The sequence below is a fragment of the Pseudophryne corroboree genome, chromosome 3 (genome assembly GCF_028390025.1).
Source record: "Pseudophryne corroboree isolate aPseCor3 chromosome 3, aPseCor3.hap2, whole genome shotgun sequence".
NCBI classification, from domain to species: domain Eukaryota; kingdom Metazoa; phylum Chordata; class Amphibia; order Anura; family Myobatrachidae; genus Pseudophryne; species Pseudophryne corroboree.
In genome coordinates this window covers 225789682-225811084 of record NC_086446.1, presented here as the reverse complement: position 1 = coordinate 225811084, position 21403 = coordinate 225789682, and the positions used below count along the sequence as shown (strand labels likewise).

The following is a 21403-nucleotide window of genomic DNA, read 5'->3' as shown; positions in this document are numbered from 1 at the left end:
TATGCCATCAATCAAAGAGTCCATGAGAGACTTACTTAATTATACTCAAATAATTAGTGGCTGATCTTATTTGGATCCAATCGATTTAGCTGTTACTTATATTATCCACTGGACTATAATAAAAATATTTAATAAAATAAAAGATAAAAGTCTCACATAAATACTGCAACGCGTTTCAGAGCACTTGGCCACTTCCTCAGGCAGTGTAGACTGAAGTGCACAATGAAAAACTATAACTGAAACATTTGTTTCTAGTAAACACATGATGTAACAGCATTACATTTTGATAAAGCTGTCAGTTTAAAATAAATTCTACATTTTTTTTTCCCAATGCATCTTTTCAAAGAAACCATTGCTCCAACTCTACCATTTAAAATGTTCTGAGGTATGTGCATGGGTAAGCATTTCTAAAAGCAGAAAATGTTGAGTGAGTATAACAAGGGAACTTTGGACAGGATTGACTGCTTAGGCATGCCCCTCTATCTGATACATTAATCTATGTCATGATTATAAATCTTGTGTCAGGCTACAACTGGTGTCAGATCTATAGCTAGGATACTGACAAAAACAGCAACCAAAATTAATGACCCTTACAAATAAGTGTGTCTTTCTCCATCTATTTTGATCCTAGGTATAAAAATATTATGACACTGTAGAACATAAATGCAGTTAAAAATGTGCATAAAATCAATGGTCACATGTTCAACTAAAGTGAGTCTATTTGCTTTGTGTAGCTCTATACAGTATCTTGCAGTTTATTTTTATAACTTTAAGAAAGTGGAACAAGAGCTTTGTTGTTATGTGTTGGCTCATGCAATTTGCATATTATGTAATAGGGAAAGCAGTCACACACACCTTATTATTACATTATTTATTTATTTAAAGGTAATCAAAACACAAAGAAATGGGGAACTAAAATACATTTAAATCCAATGTATAAGGGCTATTACTGATTTTGCTGCATCAATAAGTGGTGCATTGCAGAGGTGTTACCTGGTGTAGTGACTCCCAGTGTGCAGCCAAAAAGGGGCATGGTCTCATGGGAAGGGGGCATGACCTTGCGGCATCACTCCAGGAGCATGTCCAGCATTCTCAGAGATGCTGGTCTGCCCCCGAAGACTCTCGCTGCACTACCATCTCATTTTTAGTGACAAGGGCTGGGCACCTCACAAGAATGTCACAGTGCATCACCCGCCTCCCTGTCACTGCGGAGAAGCTAGCATTTTGGAATCACCCCCTCAGACGGTGACACCCGGTGCGGAATGCAAGCTCACAGCAACACCTGTGGTGCTTTGTTTTCAGCTTTGACAAAGTAGGTGAAATTTAAACTATATATTCCCTTTGGAATGCCATTTAAATTAAAATGTTAATGGGATACTACTGGTGTCAGAATTCCACATGGATGAACTTGCACATAGGGGCGCCGAGATGGAATAGGGTGGGTACCTGGCCTGTCTGGGAGGCCATGGGTCAGCCAGGGAAGGAAGGAAAACCCTGCCACCACATGCGCACACATTTGAAGCAGATCACACTATGCCAATGGGAGGTGTGGCCACACCCCCATGATTGGTCATGCCCCCACTCTAACACTGGGCTTGTCTACTTACCATCTCTATTAATCAAACTGAATTTTGAAAACTGACAATTTGCTCAGATTTGCACTGCCCAGTTGGAGGAGTGATGTGCTGGTCAGTGATCATGACAGAAGAAAATATAAGTTGCATTTGGAGGATGTCAATGTGTTACCAGTGCAATTTCATGCAATTCTCATTAAAGTGGACCTCATTAAAGTGCTGCTGATCCATTATGAAGCCTACCAAACGGATTGCACCGATGACATACAGTATGACAGCTTACTAGCACCAACTTCCCAGGATTCTCTACTGCTTCTGCATTATGCAATCACTTGAAACCCTTTGATTAGCCTTCTAGAATCCAGATTGACATGAGGTCTTCCACAGAAACCAAGGCTATTGTCAGGCCCTACAGCAGAATTTGATTAGGGGACTGGCAGAAATGCACTAGCCTGCTGGGCTTCCACTCTGCCCTTAAAAGAGTTCAGTGTTATCTGGCTATAATAGCTGCCTAACCTGGATCCTTCGTGAGTAGAATGAATAAACCTTGAAACTAAATGACCCAAAATGGCTGCAACCCCTTTGATTATATATTTTTTTATGCATTCATGGCTTTCTATGCATACAAAACCATGAATATAATACGATGAATAAGCATACGATGTGACAACACTGGACCCCATCGCACAGCCTCGGGCTGCGTGATGGGGTCCAATGCATCCCCATCATATGCCAATGCCTATATGTTCAAAGGGGAAGTGGAGATATTCCACTCTAGGGTTCTCTTTTTGGATGTAAAAGTTTTTTTGGCTAATGGTGTGATCAGTACTGACTTATACAGTAAGTCAACTGATAGGAACACACTTTTGCAGGAGGGCAGTTTTCATCCTAAAGCTCTAATATATAGTTTACCATATTCACAGTTCATGTAGACTAGATGCATATGTAGCAGTGATAGCCAGGCTACTATCAACATTTACCCTATGGTCATTACTTTCTAGATCGTGGTTATGATCTAGGTGCATTATTGAAGGCAAAGAATCGAGCGATATTGGCACCCAGGGAACAACTGCTTTGCAAAAAGGCTAAGGAACCTGCCACTAAATGTATGCCATGGGTTAATCATTTTAATACAGAGAGTGACAATATAAGACATGTTAGAAAGGATCTGTGGCCAATTGTTAAATCCGATTCAGATCTGGACCTAAGTGAGACGCAAATTCTGCCCTGCTATACGCGCCGCCATAATATCAGAGACTGGGTGGTTACAAGTGATGTGACTAGTCTGGGAGTCAATATAAGAGAACACTTTCTGTCATTGAAAAACTGGTGTTTTAAGTGCCTAAATTGTACAACCTGTTATCTGATTATGGAGGACTCTTTTTACCATCCTTACAGTTGTAAGAAATTTGCTATACTGCACTATGAAATTCATTGTCTATCTGATAACATGCCCTTGTGGCATGAACTAAGTCGGCAAAACCGACAGAACATTACGGAACAGATGATGGCACAAAGCATCTCTATTGAGCACAGTGATCATTCAGTGGCAAGGCACTTTGCCTTAGCTGGATATAATCTTGCATCGCTTAGATACAGGATAATTGATCATATTCCTTCAAAGCCCCGGGGAGGTGACCATTCATTAAAACTTTTGGAGATGCAAATCTAGATGGATTCACAAGCTAGAAACACTGGAGCCTAGGTGTTTGAATAATTAGCTGCGATTGCATTTTTTATGAGGTTTCTTATGTTAGTACTGCTTATTTCTGTGGATGATGTTGGCAACATTGTATTAATATTGTGCTTTATTGTAGTGTATCAATGTATAATTTTTTGTATTTACAATATGTATTTGATTCCTGTGCGTTTCTATGTAATTATTTGTATTGTTACTTCCGGTTGTTGTGGAAATGGGGTAAGGCATAAGACGTCATTTTGGGATGACCCATTCTTGCCTCTGGAGCCAGCCAGTACACGTCTGCTGTGGGGGGGATAAATGGTGAGTGTGCTTTTACTTTCTTTGTATGTACTGACGATGATGGAGTAAAGCCATCGAAACACTGAAGAATAGGCAGTATATAAACTGACATAGATACATAAATAATGTAAGACTGCAGAACAGTGATATAGAGAAGACAAGGTTACAATCTATAGTGGATATGGGTGGACACATTGGAGAGAAGAGGGTAGAGACTGCAGAGGAGGTGTAGTAAGCTAGAAGGTTTAACAAAAGTCTTATAGAGCCAGGGAAGACATTCCAGTATTTAGTAGCAGCTCGAGCAAATTAATCATTTAAAGAGCAAAGATAGTGGAAGGGAGAATTTGAGTAAATGGGGATAGGGCTGTAGGAAGGAGGGGTGAGGTTAAGAATTTATATGTGGGAACGTTTTTAGTGGTATAGGGAGCCTGTGGGGTGACTGACAGTGGGAGGCATTAGAGTTAGAGTTATGAGAGAGGAAAATCATGCAGGACAAAGAGTTGAAGAGATACTGGAGCGGCATGAGCTGAGAGTGAGGAAGGCCAGAGAAAAGCAGATTACAGTAATCAAGATAGGAAATGAAGATGGCATAAATAAGAGTATTGGGAGTATCCAAGGTGAGGAAGGGCCTGATGCTAGATTTATTGCAAAGATGGAAACAGCAGGACATAAGGAATGGAGGAGAGTGAGACACTGTCAACAGAGAAATAGAGGGTGGGAGTAGAGCGGGTCTTGGCTGGGGAAAGACAATGGGTTCAGATTTTTACATTTTGAGTTGGGTGTGCATCTAATAAATGGCTGACAGACTAAGGTGACACGAGAGGACAAAGAAAGAGATGTCTGAGGAAGAGAGGTACTGTAAATGGTGTCACCAACATAGAAGTGATAGCAAAGTCCAAAGGAACTATCAAACTTGCAGATAAAAGAGGTGTAGAGGAACAAGATAAGGGGACCAAGAACAGAATCCTACAGGAAGGATATGAAAAGGATATTATGGCCATGCATATAGCAGGGCATAATTTGCATCTCAATCAGGCTCAGTTCTGAATCTGGATATGGTATCGCCAACACAGAGGTGACAGCAAATTACAAAGGAACTGTGAAACTCGCAGAGGAAAGAGGTGTAGAGGAACAAGATAAGGGGGCCAAGAACAGAACCCTTCAGGAAGAATATGAAAATGAGAGGTGGAGAATGGTGGAGATACAGAGGGGGCTTAGGTAGAGTGCAGAGACTGAAGGCAAGATCCTAGAGGGTATAGTAGGAGTGGGAGTAGAGGAAAATGTAAGGTCATTGTACACCACTTGCTCAAGGAGCTTGCAGGCAAAGATTAAAAGAGAAACAGAACAGTAGTTAGTGAAAAGAGAGGAATCATGAGAGGGTTTCTTAAGAATGGGTTAGACCAGGTCAAGCTTGAAGGATTTAAAGGAAGGTGCACTAAGATTTATAGGGGTCTGTTCGTGAAGCAGGGAAAAGTGTGGAGAAGTGAGCCAGCGGAGAAGTTGCCCATGGCAACCAATCAGCAGTAACATAACATTTCTAATTTGCATACTATACAGTTATATGGAGCAGATGATTGGTTTCCATGGGCAACTTCTCCACAGGCTCACTTCTCCACACTTTTCACTGCTTCATGAATAGACCACATAAGCTGACAAGGTATGCTACTGTATGTGAATGCATGCTTTAGTGCTGAGTGATCAGAGGAAGTTAGAAATAATAAAGGGGCAGATGGTTGAGGGGATGGGTGAAGAAAAGAGGGCATGCACTTCTGCCAATGAGACTGGTGTGAAGGAGCACACATTTGGAAGTATCAGCATGAGGGGAGGGGGGGTGGGTCAGAAAGAAAAAGATGTCATGGTGAATTTACTATGTTGGAGGTGAAGTGGGCAGCAAAATCATGCACTGAAGGGTAGAAGTGAGAGCATAGTCCTAAAAGGAGGCAGCTTGGACAGGGCAGATGAGGGTTGTATTGGTAAAGAGAAACGAACCTAGGGGGAAGGAGAAACAGCTGGGATCAATCATGTAAAGACTCTGACTTGTAAAAGTGCTTTTAAGGGAAGGTAAATAGGCTGGAAGAGGTGGATCAACCAAATCTCAAAAGGTGGAGAATAGGAGAGATGCTTCTCTAGGAATGATGGGGGGAGGGGGGGGGGCAATTGGTTTATAGGAGGACCACAACACCTCCACCATGATGGCTGACAGGTCTTGTTGTGTGGGAAAATGAGAGGCCCTTATAGGATATAGCAGCTGGAGAGGTGGTATCAGAAGGAAATAAACACATTTTTTGTACAGTAATAGCGAGTAGGTTGAGGGAGTTAGAGATGAAGAAGTCATAGGCTCTACAAAATGGTAAGGAGTATTGGTATCATTCCCCAATACTCTTAGTTAAGACAGTCCAATATCAACACAGAGGGCAGCACTGATCAGCAGACAAGGATAATGCAAGCGAGATCCAAGTAGCAGGCAATTGGTCAGGTGCACAGGAATACAATATTTTTATAACAAACAGGAGTGAGGGTGAAACAAGAGCCAGAGAGAGGTCCCATTTTTTATACACAGTGGGTATTGTTAGCAGACAAGGGTATTGCTAACAGGAAGTAGACAAACTAAGTTGATACACAGGTACTTCAATATGTACTGTTGGCAAAGAGGAGAGTAGTCCCAAAGCAAGCCAGACGTCAGAAGCTGAAGCGTTTTACAAATGGTTCGCTTAGTGTGCACTAGTGCAGGATCACAGAACAATCAACCAGAATTAACTGCTAGGAGAAGTCTCACTATAAAAGTGTTGAGGGGCATGGCTCCAATCACAGACAGGTTAGTTACCGGTGCATGGCTCCAATCACAGACAGGTTAGTTACCGGTGCATGGGCAGATACTTTCACACCACTATGGGAACTGGAGACCCATCTTAGCCTAAGGGCAATATTGCCAGAAAATCTGAAAGCCATATGGTTCAGCCAATTCACCTAAATGGCATGAATTCTGAATGTATAATTTCACAGTCTAACTCAGGCTGGTCAAACTCATGGTCATCCAGCTGTTGTGAAACTACAAGTCCCAGCATGCTTTACCAGCTGATCAATGGAAGGTATGCTGGCAAAGCATGCTGGGACTTGTAGTTTCACAACAGCTGGAGGGCCACGAGTTTGACATGCCTGGTCTAACTGATAATCTGTGGTGTGATGACGGGAGCAAACGGATTTGCTTGGCGCATCCACAACATACAAATTAATCTCCAGTCACAACCATAAATACAGTTCTTCCCTACTCAGGAGCCAATCAGATTCTGTTTCTGAGTATAAATTGCAGTTAATCTTTCTTTCCTGCGTGATTCTTGTGTCTAATGTCTCAATAATATTGCTATTAAATAGTGAACTCATAAGCTGCATTTTTGTATGTACTGTATCTGTTCAGCCTAAAAAAAGGATTCACCCTGATATGTTTAGGAAACAGACACACATTAACTGCAGTAATTAATGGTAAGAAAACTCTGTAAGCACTCAGCAATTCACTTATGCAGAGATTGTTCTTCACTAACAGTTGTTAATCAACTATGATATGACATTGTGACCTGCAACTCCTTCAAAAAGAAATCTAAGGGCTCAGCTGTCCAAAATGCATGCCGCAGAAATGCTGCAGCGGCTTTCTGGATTGGTCGGACATGTGACGTATATATGTGAAACCATAATGGCTTGAATGACAATTTGTCCCTTATTCTCAACTACTGTATGCTCCCATTTTGTCAATAGGTCTGACAAACTGTTACTTGCTGCAGTGTTCTTTAAATATGGCATTTTGGTTACAGTATTTCTTTTTTTTTATACGATTAAAGTTGATTTGTTATCTGATGTAAAAAGACAGGAGAAAATAGGTTTTGTTTACCATTTAACATTGCTCTGATGCACATACATATGTTGCAGTATGTGGAAAATGCCATATTTCAGACTAACCTCCAACCTTCTATTACCAAGCTAGCCAGAATATTAATTAATATGAATATCCCAACAGAAAAAAAATTATTGAAATGATCTGATGCATTCGATTTTACTATGGATGGATGGACGGACGGACGGACGGACGGACGGACAGACAGACAGACAGCCAGCGATATAGAGAGATAGATAGGGATATAATGTAGTCCAAGATCACCGGAGGTGCGAGATGCTGGACGATCTCAGACTTTTTTTTAAAGGAGCAATCACTTACAACTCATGGTTTCATCTTGTAAGTGTTTGCCCCTTTAAAAAAGCGTCCGAGAGCAACCTGCACATCCGGCAATCTGGGACTCCATTACATCCCGCCAAGTGTGTGTGTAGATACGTAAATAAGATAGATAGATAGATAGATAGATAGATAGATAGATAGATAGATAGATAGATAGATAGATAGATAGATAGATAGATATGGGTGTGGTATACAAGATCTACACTGTCTAGATAGAGCGTCATTAGCTCAACCCCATATGGTCGACATGATTAGGTTGGCAGGGTCACAAGGTTGACAGGGTAATAAGGTCAACAGGTAAAAGGTAGACAGTGGGTAAGGTCGACAGATATAAAAGATCAACAGGATTATAAGGCTGACATGAAAATGGTCGACAATTTTTTTTTGGGTGGGGGGGTGTAATTTTGTATGTTTAACCACATCTAAGCACAAATAGCAGTTACTATTCCCAAATGTAGTCCGCATGGATAGTAAATAAAGCAAAATCTGGAAAAACATGGAAAACCCAAAAAAACTTTTGAACATGTTGACCTTAAGCACTGTCTACCTTTTACCTGTCAACATTTTAACCATGTCGGCCTATTGACTGTCGACCTATACATTGGACCCAATTGTATATACTATGATAGATAGATATACACACAGGTGCAACACTGATTATCTAGCATCCTCGGTTCCAGCACTGTGCCGGATTAATCGGTGGTATCGTTGACAGTGGTGTCGGCGGCATCGTAACCCCCCCCCCTTCCCCAAGCAGCCTAATTCTATTTAGCTTGCCTCCCACAGCCTAACTATGGCCATACAGCTCAACTCCCCACCGCAATGCAACCCCCTGCCCACAGTCTGACTTCACACCGCAGCCCAACTACCCACCCGCAGCGAGACTCCCCCCCCCCACCTGCAGCGAGACTCCCCCACCCACAGCCTAACTAAGCTGCCTCTCTCCCACCCACAGTCCAGCTTCCCTGATGTGTCCGGATTAAAAGAGGGGCCAAACCATTAGGTGCTGGATAATAGAGAGAGAGAGAGAGAGAGAGAGAGAGAGAGAGAGTGTGTGAGTGAGTGAGTGTGTGTGTGTGTGTGTGTGTGTGTGTGTGTGTGTGTGTGTGTGTGTGTGTGTGTGTGTGTATACAGCAGTTATGTATATTAGACAGTGTGTGTAGATATATGGATATGTATGATAGATAGATAGATAGATAGATAGATAGATAGATAGATAGATAGATAGATAGATAGATAGGTGTGTGTGTGTGTGTGTGTGTGTGTGTGTGTGTGTGTGTGTGTGTGTGTGTGTGTGTGTGTGTAGATACTGTATATACTTATCCACATCTTTGTCTAGGTATAAATAAATGTACATAGATTGAGAGAGAGAGAGAGAGAGAGAGATGAAATAATACACACACACATACAGTATATATACACTAGTGTGTAAGCAGAGAGGGGAGCGCCTCTCCTATTTATGATGCCTACGAAGCAAGTGAGAGGGGAGGGGTCAGCCCTTGGTAATTGGTTAAGGTTCTTCCATGTGTTAAATTAGCATAAGGAGACGCCGCTCTCGAAGTAGCCACTTGGGGGCTAAAGCTAACTGCGCGTCACAGCCCTCGGTGTAAAGAAAGTAAAGGAATCAAGAAGCATGCAACTCAATTTGTGCCAATGGCATCACAAAGGGAAGGATGGCTGCTTGGGTGAAGTGGAGACCTCTCCAATGGTTCAATCACAGCGAGATATGAATCTCAAATCAAGAAGCACCGAGCTTGCCAGCACTAATTAAGCCATTCTCCTGCTCTCCTCTCTGGATAAGGCTGTGGTCATCATCTCAGCTGCTGAGCGCTCACACTCTGTTGCGAGGATGTTTCTTGTGCACTGGAGCTGAGTACAAGCAAAGACAGAGAAGTAAGTGATTTCTTCCTATACAGTCAGTGCTGGTCTCTGGCTTCTGTACAGGGATGGGTGAGGGACGGCACCACTAGCTGTGCGTGCAGAACAGCGGACAGGGAGGAAGCTTTCTTATAGAAACAATAATTTATGAGATGATGACTATAATAAAAATAATGCTAATTGCTTGTTCCTGGTTATTAGCAATTACCAGCATAAAGAACTTGTATTCAGAAAGCACATATGTCCAATGGCAATGTATTGTATGTATTCCATGAAACTTGCTTGCTCTGCTTAGTTTCGGATATTGTAATTATCACCATTATTTTACTAATGTGCTGCTGTATAGCCTTTATATTGAACATTCTCAAAGTGCAAATGATGTTTTATCATTAATTGTTTGCAGATGATTTCATTGTCATTTTAGTTGCTATTGCCAATTTGTTAACAGCAATGTATTATTTTTACAGGGCCCCGTTTGAATGGCGCCTCTAATCTCCTGAATGGTCCCTCTATGCTCCAAACTGCCCTCCTGAGACTTGTCTATCAGAGTGGGAAGGGTCCGCTGGGATTGTGTGGTTGCTGTGACCAGCAGTGAGACAGCAGGGAGACAACATGGCTTCAGAGAACACACCGGGGGCAGCCAAGTCTGCGGTGGAGAAACTATCAGATGCCATGGGGGAAAGAACTAAACAGATTGGCTCAGCCATGAAGGAAGCTCACCACCAGCGGAGACTCATCCTGTTCATTGTGTGTGTGGCCCTTTTTCTTGATAATATGCTTTACATGGTGATAGTACCCATAATCCCAGACTACATTGAAAGTATGAGACTGGATAGCGAAAAACATTTCAGAGATCTAAATTTAAGTGCATCTCATTCCAATAAATCGATCATCAGACCCCCGTATCCCACAGAGAATGAAGACATCAAAATAGGAGTCCTGTTTGCCTCTAAAGCCATCCTACAGCTGCTTGTCAATCCACTGAGTGGCACCTTCATAGACAGGGTTGGCTATGACATCCCTCTTTTCATTGGACTCATTGTCATGTTCTTTTCTACTGTTATTTTTGCATTTGCAGAAAATTATGCCACCCTGTTTGTAGCGAGGAGCTTACAAGGTTTGGGCTCTGCCTTTGCAGACACGTCTGGGATCGCTATGATTGCAGACAAGTACACTGAGGAGGCAGAGAGGAGCAAAGCCCTGGGCATAGCCTTAGCGTTTATCTCCTTCGGGAGTTTGGTGGCGCCCCCGTTTGGAGGCATATTCTACCAGTTCGTGGGTAAGAGAGTCCCCTTCTTAGTTCTAGCTTGCATCTCCCTCATTGATGGTATTCTCTTGTTAGTAGTCATCAAACCCTTTGCCAATAGGACTAGAGAGAACATGCCTGTGGGCACACCCATTCACAGACTCATGATTGATCCTTATATTGCAGTGGTGGCAGGGGCACTGACCACCTGTAACATCCCTCTGGCGTTTTTGGAACCCACTATAGCAAACTGGATGAAGACAACTATGGGTGCCTCTGAATGGCAAATGGGTCTCACTTGGTTGCCAGCCTTTTTCCCACATATATTAGGTGTTTATATCACTGTAAAGCTTGCTGCTAATTACCCTCAATACCAATGGTTCTATGGTGCCATAGGAATGGTTATAATAGGTGCCAGCTCATGCACAGTGCCAGCCTGTAAAAGTTTCGAGCAGCTTATTGTCCCATTGTGTGGTTTATGCTTTGGCATTGCCTTAGTAGATACTGCTCTCTTGCCCACTCTAGCCTTACTCGTAGATCTGCGCCACGTCTCCGTGTATGGAAGTGTCTATGCCATCGCAGACATATCCTATTCAGTGGCTTATGCCATGGGGCCTATAGTGGCGAGTCAAATTGTACATACTACGGGGTTCACCCAATTAAATCTTGGCATGGGACTTGCCAATGTACTGTATGCTCCTGCTCTTCTGCTCCTCAGAAACGTGTGCCAGATGAAACCCTCTCATTCAGAGAGGAACATACTACTCGATGAGGAACCTAAGGGTTTGTATGATACCATTAAAATGGAGGAGCGCAGGGCTAAGTCTCGCAAGGGCATAATTAAAGATGGAGACGTTCAAGAGAATAGTATGGACAATTACCATGGAGCCCAGGCAGGTAAATACATGTCTGATGAAGACTCATCTGAATATGAGTATAGCTAGACTATATGAAGTTCAGGTATTGCCTAAAGTGGTGGAAAGTAAAGAATCAGCCATGTGTTTATGCACCAACCTGCAATCCATAATTGTACCTTTCACAACCATATGATGTCACAATGCTTTCTGTTAAACCTATTTTTATGATATTCGTTTCTTGACAACAATAAAAAAAATGGTTTGAAATAATCAGTCCATAAAGGTCATGCTAGGTAATAACCCACAGCTCTTCAAAAGAAAAACTAGGTGCAGTATTGTGAAACTGTTTCTTATTTTTAAAGCCCATACTGTGTGATATACTGTATATCTGTATAAAAGACAAACTATATCAAATGACTTATGTTGCATATTCAGGGAAATAAAATTGATAAATATTGTAAATATCTATATTTTGTGATTTGATTCTAAACAAGTAAATGTCTCTCGTACACCCTACCCTTCCTTATTATAACTAAAGATGTTTAATTTTACTTTGTACAATTACTACACATTAGTTAAATCGTCTCATTGAGTTTGAAGAAAATTACATCATGTCAAATAGCCGTATCATGTTCTGTGCTACATAAACATCACAAATAAATGATTAAGATATAAAGTAGCATTAACTGACTGGATTTATTTAAAGAAAAAAACACCTTTCTTTCTTTACATGGCTAGGTTGCAAAGTATACCAAATATATTTAAATGACAACAGCAATACTATTAAAACATTGAGAAGTGCACTTTTGGGAGTGTCTTATACTTGTATATAGAACTATACAATGTATATACAGTAACACGCACTACTTCAGTTACTGAAGTGAAGACAATCCTACTTTATGACGTACTGTTTGCATTCATTTCTCAATGACCATGTTTATTATAAGATGTATTGGTCTTCAAGACTATATGTCTAACACTGTGCATCATTACGCCTCTGTCTGATAGACCCAATCTTCCAAGTTGATTATTTTAGAAAAAAAAGGAGGCTATCAATAAATATGTAATACAGTGTGTCCATCAAGCTTGTACAAAGATGACGGCTTTCAAAAAGTGCAAAAGAAACCCATTAATCAACCTTACACTCTCACACACCTCTCACCGTTCAATAGATTACAGTGCAGTTCTAAAACTGAGAGCCGCTGTCCAAATACAGACATGAATTTGACTGGGAAATCACATATCCGTAATGACTTCAGGTTTCAGTCTCCATCCATGTAATCCGTTTATACATGCGTCACATAACACTCTGATAAACGTTTCTGTGACACATCAGTAAAACCCCATTCTCAGCAGAACGTTCCAACTGCACTCACATGCATACCATATTTCTAGGCAAAGCAGCAATCGCAATGTCACGCAAATAACTTCGCATTTTGGAAACTCCCCTTAACTAGGAAGGCTGTTATAGACACCGATATTCAGAGATTGCAACCTGTGGTTGAGAGGGTTGTACAGTAATTATACTCTAAAACAAAAACTGATCAATACTCTTTAATTTATAAGAATATTAGGGAGCTTAATGGAGAACATATATCATATTAGAATTACACAAACGAGAGAAAAGAAAAATGCGAAAGGGCGAGAACGGATGAGAGTAATGACAAAAAAATTACAAAAAAAAAAGACTATGGATTAGAAATAAATCAAAGAAAAATAAAGAATGAAAGAGAAATAAATGTGACAACGAATGAGAGACAATGCAAAAAGTGGGAGAGTGAGACAAGAGAATGAGAAATAAAAATAGAGAGAAAGGATGTGAAAGAGAGAAATAAGTAATGAAAGTGAATAAAAGAAAATGAATACAAGAGGGGAAAATAGAATAAGGGGAGTGTGAGTGAATAAAGGACCAGAAAGAATGAGAGAAATAATGAAATAATAATAATAATTTAAAAAACAAACCCAAGTACAGTAAATAAATACAATTCAGTAAAAAAAAAAAAATTCGTCTTCAAACATTAAATATTGTGTATTGGGAACAGATAAAATCTACCTGCTGTGAAATATATAAAAACACATATAAAAACATTAGTATACTTGATACACTGTATGTAAAGTCTGTTTAAGAATTCTAGCAATAAAAGACATACATAATTATGGATTCTAGCAGCAGTATGTTACATTTACTTGCACAATAAAACAATTGCCGACTGTTTAAATAATGATAATCGCACAGATCTATGTAATTGGGACTCGCAAATAATAGGGCAGTGTGGCATTTCAATATACTCCACGGAACACTAGTTCGATTGACATGTGGACTACAGCAATGTGCAGATGAAGTTGCCCTCTGTGGAAGGCAGGATCTCCAACCAGGTTTGTCGCCTGTAATTTAAATCTGCACGAATAGGAAGATACAGGGAGGAGTCATCCAGCAAGAGCACCGAAAGGTGGGCAGGAAGAGGTGTCTGAGGGCAGATCTAGTGTAACACTAGTGGCATGTCCCAGATCCTATAGAATGCAGGACAGTGGCACCGTCTCCCAGCCATGGGGATAGGATCAGCACCATGGACAGCGGCACAGGCGGCAGCAATATTCACTTACCACCACTTGTCATTGCTGTGAGCTACTTGCCGCTCCTAAGAAGACTTTCTGAGACAGATCAAGTGTGTGCAGCAGGTAAGCGCTCACATTATTCCACTGTACCGTTTACTCTACAAGGAGGCTTTTACAGTTTTAACAGTCTGGGAACTGTGCCGCCTTCAGATTACTTTAAATGAAATGAGAGAGTGGTGATATTGGCACTGCTGGGTTGCAGAAGTGACTGCTGAATTCCAATACTGTACATCCAGCTTTCCATAGGCGCTGGACAGATAAATATTAATACCATGCTTTTCTTGAGTGCTCAGAATCCGGGTCATTTTAGTTCAATTAAATGAAAGAGGATGCGCTGGTAATTGCAGCTGAAACAGATGTTCACAACAGAATGAAGAGAGAGAAAGTTTCGTAGTAGGAGCCAAATAGCTTCTCAGTAGCTGTCTGTATCAAGCCCGAGTTCTCTTTTTAAGTTCAATTTGCTGTTAAGACCTCTTGGTTTGAACACTATACATATTCAATTGATGCTTTCTGTGGTCATTTAATTATTAATGGAGTCAGTGTGATAACATCAGCAGCCCTATCTGGCAATCGTTGTTATACAGTAATGTGCACTGCTTTGTTGCATTAACAATCATATACAGTAGTATTCAGCATATCCATATAGGGAAATATCAGACGTATATTCTATAGTGCAGATAATGTATATGCATGGCTGACAAGTTTCTCTGTCTTATGTACAAGGTCTTCATTATACTGTGGAAGCTTTATATGAAATTGAAACAGTGAAGAAAGAGACAGGAGACAATCTAATTAGGAGAATGATACGTGTAGAAGATCTTTTACTTCTTATTCAAATCCAATGTGCATTTAACCAAACTACTTGAAATAGAAATGTTGCTTTGTAATTTTAAAACATTGAACACTAGCTAAGGATTGGCAATCAGCAGGATCTAACAAGTTACCAGAATCCTATACACTACTCATAGATTGAAGTGCAGGCAAATATGGACGAGATCGTCCATATTGGCCTGCATGCACAGCCGACGGGAGACCAGCGATGAACGAGCGCGGGGCCGCGCATCGTTCATCGCTGGAGTCTCCACACTGAAAGATATGAACGAGTTCGTTCATATCTTTCAGAAAATCGGCCAGTGTGTAGGGCCTATTATAGAAGGGCCCTACACACTGGCCGATTTTTTGAAAGATATGAACGATCTCATTCATAAATTAACGAGAACTCGTTCATATCTTTCAGTGTGGAGACTCCTGCGATGAACGATGCGCGGCCCCGCGCTCGTTCATCGCTGGTCTCCCGTCGGCTGTGCATGCAGGCCAATATGGACGATCTCGTCCATATTTGCCTGCACTTCAATGCAGCCGCGTGACGGGGGGAGTGAAGAAACTTCACTCCCCCCGTCACTGCCGCCCCCCCCCCCCCCCCCGCCGCCGGGTCGCTCGTCGGCCGTATCCGCCGTCGGGCAGCTCGGCGGCGGGTCGGCCAGTGAGTAGGGCCCTGGTGCTTAGAACGAATGTCTAGAAAAGTAAAGGAAGCATAATTGTTCTAACCCTGCAGTCTACATTATCCTACATAAACCATGTGGTCCAGCACTCATTAACCAGGTGCCTCTAATAACAAGTCTGGGTTACCAAGTCAGTCACTTGGACAACAGCACCTAATTCATTTTTGTAAGTAATCAATGAACCTACTGATTCTGGCAAAAATCCAGAGCAGAAATCTTAGCTTTTACGTCACAATCTCTATTTTAATAAGTCCATTGAACATGTTTTTGAAAAGTATTGTGGTGCATGTTAATTCAAGATTAAAGCCAATCTAATGATTTTAAAGTTAAATTGTTGTCAGGCTAAACACTACATTATTGGTAATGAATTAGACTGTATTATGGCTCATTCAAACAAGTACAGCACTTATTTCTGTATAAACACACACACCCATACACTGTATCTATATGAGAGAGATGAAGTATGCATGAGAATATTCCTATTTGTATATCTAGTATGTGACTGGCCAGAAAAGGAACACTTTGGCATGAGATTGTGAGCTTACCATGTATTCAAATATGTTGAATTAACATGTAATGCTCGCAGAAGATCCTGCATCTTTTGGTTTCTATAATATGGTCACACCCTCTTGAACTCAAGTCTTTCAGTTCTTTATATTAATATATGTGGTAATACTTTCAAGATATTTTAGTTAAAAATTGGTTTTATGCCCAAACCCTCATTGATACTCCCATATCCAATCATTCACTTTATGCCAGGTGATTCAATACGTGTCTGGTGCTATGGCTTGAGTTGTGCTTACTATTAAAAACTGGCTGCAGGTAAGCAATTAAAGATTGAAAGAGCTTTAGTAGTATTAATAATGACTTATTTGGCTCTTTGTTTCTACAATGTGGTCACAACCCTCATGGATCCCAGGCTTTCAATGTTTAACATTAATGCTTATGGTAGAACACAGTCATTTGCAGATCTATATATATGCGATAGCCTTCACTCATTCACTGACTGACTCATCCATCACTAATTCTCTTACTTCCCGATAGGTTAGAAAGCTGAAATGTAACATAGGTATTCTTCAGGTGGGAAATAGGAAAACTAATAAACCTCCCCTATGGGGATGAAAAGGGGGTTAACATAATACCGTCATTATCGATGCACGGCATGCATTGCATGAATGATAATGCCCAAATGGACAATTGGATCAAAATTTGGATTGCACCTCCAATGTCCAGAATTTAATAAACTACCAAAAAAAGTCCTGTCACTTTTTACCATATCTGCTACGGGTGCTCCTCGGGTAACGCCAAGAACCATGGATTAATATTTACTTCCATTAATACATCTGACATTTACATCTCTATGGATTTACCAACTTTTTATTACTCATTTATATGAACAAACGTGAAAATCAGAAACTCTATAGTAGTGCTATAGAGAGAATATGTTTCATTGATATCAGTCCTTGCCCCATTGGAGCTTAGAGTCTAAACCCCATAATATATAAGCACACATAAACATATTACATTCAGTTTTGTCAGAGTCCAATTAACCCACTAGAATGACTTGGAGTGTGGGTGGAAACCACAGCACCCAGAGGACACCCACACAAACATGTCAAGTACATCACACAGATAGGGCTCTGGTCAGAAACTGAACTCATGACCTCAGTGTTTAAAGACAGTAATGCTAACCACTATGCCATCATGCTGCTCATTACTCTCTATCTCACACACACATGTTCCTGTATTTGCATGATATACTGAAATACTCAGCATGATGCACTGACAACTGTCCAGAAAACCTACAGCAGTAAAAAAAAAAAAAAAAAAAAACTACACAAATAATGACCCCATGTTTGTTAGGATCCATTCAACAGTCTAAATAATGTTGGTTTGCAAGAAGCTCTTCACCTACAGTAATAAATATGACAATAAATGCTGTCAATTCTTAGGGTGGAAGGAAGATTTATTGTTCATTAATTTCTTGGTCTATTCATAACTTTATGCGTTTCCTGTAGATTGTTCCTGAAGACATTTTACTTGCTGTAAATCACTAGTTGCATCTTACCTCCGCTTTATTACTTTTTGGGGTAGTGAGTACCTTGAATTTATTTGCATCATAAAGAGAAGCATCATAAAAAACTGACAAGATCATCTCTATTTTATATTTTTTTTTATTTTGTTGACTGTTTTCACAGTGCGAATGGAATACAAAAAAAAGGTAATAATCCTCACAGGCGCTAAAAAAAAATCTTTAAAAAAAATATATAAATAAAAATAGTGGTTTATAATATACTCTATGCAGACCACATAAAATGTAACAGTTTTATTAGTACATACACTTATAAAAAAACAAAGCATAAAGGTAATCAATTCTACTTCTACTATCATAGAATTTGACAGCAGATAAGAACCACTTGGCCCATCAAGTCTGCCCTAAACACATGTATACACACACTAGGGTTAATTCTGTTGGGAGCTAATTAACGTATCAGTATATTTTCAGATTATGGGAGAAAACCAGTGTACATGGAGGAAACCCACAAAAGCACACACAAAGGGCCGTTGTGGGAATTGAACCCATGACCTCAGTGCTGTAAGGCAGTAATGCTAACCATTACACCATCTGTGCCTCCTTACTATGTGTTGATTGTAACACAACAAGTAAGTATTTAGATGGAATTCCCAATGTCAAATAGAACAATGAGTGTCATTCCGACCTGAATGCCCGCTGCCGTTTTTCGCAGCGATCAGGGCACTACTGCACGTGCGTATGTACCGCAATGCACACGTTCATCTTACGGGTACAAAGCGGATCGTTGCTGGGCAATGGATTTAACGAAGAATCCATTCGCACAGCCGTTCGCAAGGAGATTGACAGGAAGAAGGCATTTATGGGTGTAAACTGACCGTTTTCAGGGAGTGCTTGGAAAAACGCAGGCGTGTCCAAGTGTTTGCAGGGCGGGTGTCTGACGTCAATTCCGGGACCGGACAGGCTGAAGTGATCATAGCGGCTGAGTAAGTTCAGACCTACTCAGAAGCTTCACAAACTGTTTTTGTACTGCTTGGCTGCACAGGCGTTCGCACACTTGCAAAGCTAAAATATACTTCCCAGTGGGCAGCGACTATGCGTTTGCACTGCTGCAAAAAGTAGCTAGCGAGCGATCAACTCAGAATGACCCCCAATCTCTTTGGAAATAGTCATTTACACACAGGTTGAGATGGTAGAATTATATGTATAAATAAATACCAATATTGGGCTTGATTTGATGTACTGTATACAGCAGTAGGAAAGTTATATTTGGTGTGATTTCCGTGCACACAGTTGTATTCTCAGCTACAATTCTGTACGCCGCAGGCTTGCTAAAATATGCCAATGACCAGTAGTGGTGGTTTCCCAGCAGCAGAGCAAACCAAAATTAGCATAGAGGAGCCGAATAAAACATAACCCTAACTGTATCTGTAAATTATTTTGTTGTTGTTAATATGGTCTGGTGTCTGCAGGAACCTACGCTCCATGGGGATCAGTGCTGTGTATCACAGTTGCATCTGTCGGTACAGGGCAAACTGCGCCTCCCTCTTCTATCTGCCTGCCACCCATACTCCTATTGGCTAGTTACTCAGGCTGTAACAAACATGCTAGAAACACCAGTAAAATGAACATACCATTAAAATGAATGGCAAAAGCTTGGGGATCTTTAAAAAAAACAAAAACTTTTGTAATCACTTTTTTTTATTTTATGATTGAAAGTTACTACAATATACATGGATTTAAAAGAAAATCTGTGTTTAAAGGCCTGATTAAAGAGTTAGTACAATAAATTATTAGTTGTTAATGATGGAGATCACTTTTGATAAATTAAAAAAAAAATAGTAAATCAACTTACAGTATAAAGATTTACACTTATTTAGACCCCTTGATGAAGTCCTAAAGGATGAAATGCGTTGGTTCTCCTATGATCTCTATTTGATACTAAGATAAGTCCGATACTATAATAAGATTTTTTCTTCTACATGTTTTTTTTTATCATATGCTATCTACTGTTAATTTTTATTGTACTTTTTATCCAGTATATTAAAACAGTTTTATTTTTACTCTCAAACCGATTTTGGCTTTTATGAAAGGTTTTCCAATACCATAGTATAGAATTTTGTTTTTTTAACACCACCAGTCGCCGATACCCCTATCCCTTGATTCCTACACATACCACAGTATTATACCTGTACTGTATATTTTAGGGGCTGGCTGACACCCGTATGCTTTTTGTTTTTTGGGGTTTTTTTTTTTTGGGAGGGGGTTATGGTATTGTAGTCATACAGACTATTTCTATAGATCTTTTATCTAGATTTTTATATTACCGAGATTATATCCCACATGTGGCACTGTATCCTATTCTCCTCACTTATGTACACTTGTTCAAAAGATGTCAACCATTCCTACATGAAATAGGCCCAGATTTATCAAGCCTTGGAGAGTGATAAATAGCACGGTGATAAAGGACCAACCAACCAGCTCCTAACTGTCATTTTTCTAACACAGTAACATAGCAGTTGGGAGCTGGTTGGTTGGTACTTTATCACCGTGCAATTTATCACTATCCAGGCTTGATAAATCTGGGCCTACATAATGTGATGAAACACTACACAGTTTCTAGAATCTGATAGCCCCTTGAGTGCTTTATTTTGGTTGCACAGTCACTACAATAGGTGACTTAAGTCTCCGTGAACATTTGAAACCACAATGTTATTACTTTGCTTGTATGAGAAGTACATTCATTGTTTATAGTCAAAGATATGCATATAACAAACATTGTGTTCTCTTACTGTACATTTAATGCAATGTACTATATGTTTCTCCTCTTACAGATTTACCTTTCTTCAAGAACAAAATCACTACGGTCATATAATGCCTGTGCTAAAGAAAGCCACATTGGAGAAATCAGAAAGCAAAGGCTGTGAAGCGGCAGAGGTAGGGAAACATGTATGTACAGGAATGTATTATACAGGAATGTATTATACTAAGGGGATCAATTACTTTGTCAGAAACATGGTATGTAACATGTATGTACAGGAATGTATTATACTAAGGGGATCAATTACTTTGTCAGAAACATGGTCACAATGTTTTCTGCTTCATCAGTGATAACAAGTACATTTTTTAATATAAATAATTTCTATTTCTATTCCATTGCATTTAAGGGATTCTACTTATATGTCACCAGAGCTGGATCAAGAGCCCTAGGTGCCCCTCCCTCTGATATCACTGCCACTCCTCAGGTGTGGCATCTTTTGTACTTAAGAAGAAAACCATCTGCACTGGTGGTGACTTATTATGTGTATTCCCCTTCAGGTCCTATATCCAAATTAATCTTCTCTTCAATAGTTGGGTGACAGCACTGTTATCCATAACCCCTGCATTCATTCGAATAAAAACAAGAAAAGACTATCAATAAATGCATTTGCAATGCAATTTAGGCATGATATTAACACCAAAAATTGTATGTATCAGAATACGCAGGGACAG

At 40.3% G+C, this 21403-nt stretch overlaps 2 protein-coding genes across 2 annotated transcripts in view; both read left to right on the top strand.

Moving 5' to 3' along the window:
- Positions 1-9337: 9337 nt before the first annotated feature.
- Positions 9338-12223, top strand: SLC18A3 (solute carrier family 18 member A3). Its single transcript, XM_063963456.1, has 2 exons — positions 9338-9673; positions 10126-12223. The coding sequence occupies exon 2, from the start codon at positions 10271-10273 to the stop codon at positions 11846-11848; it is 1578 nt and encodes a 525-aa protein (XP_063819526.1). The 5' UTR covers positions 9338-9673; positions 10126-10270; the 3' UTR covers positions 11849-12223.
- Positions 12224-14248: 2025 nt separating this feature from the next.
- CHAT (choline O-acetyltransferase) overlaps positions 14249-21403 on the top strand; it is a 248852-nt gene continuing 241697 nt past the window's right edge. Inside the window, exons 1-2 of the mRNA XM_063958862.1 lie at positions 14249-14440; positions 20746-20848. Coding sequence (XP_063814932.1) covers positions 20786-20848 — 63 coding nt within the window. The 5' untranslated portion in view covers positions 14249-14440; positions 20746-20785. The remainder of the gene's footprint in view (positions 14441-20745; positions 20849-21403) is intronic.

What these genes read in the sequence shown, in the direction of transcription:
- SLC18A3 (XM_063963456.1), top strand. Translation starts at nt 10,271, where the DNA reads ATGGCTTCAGAGAACACACCGGGGGCAGCCAAGTCTGCGGTGGAGAAA.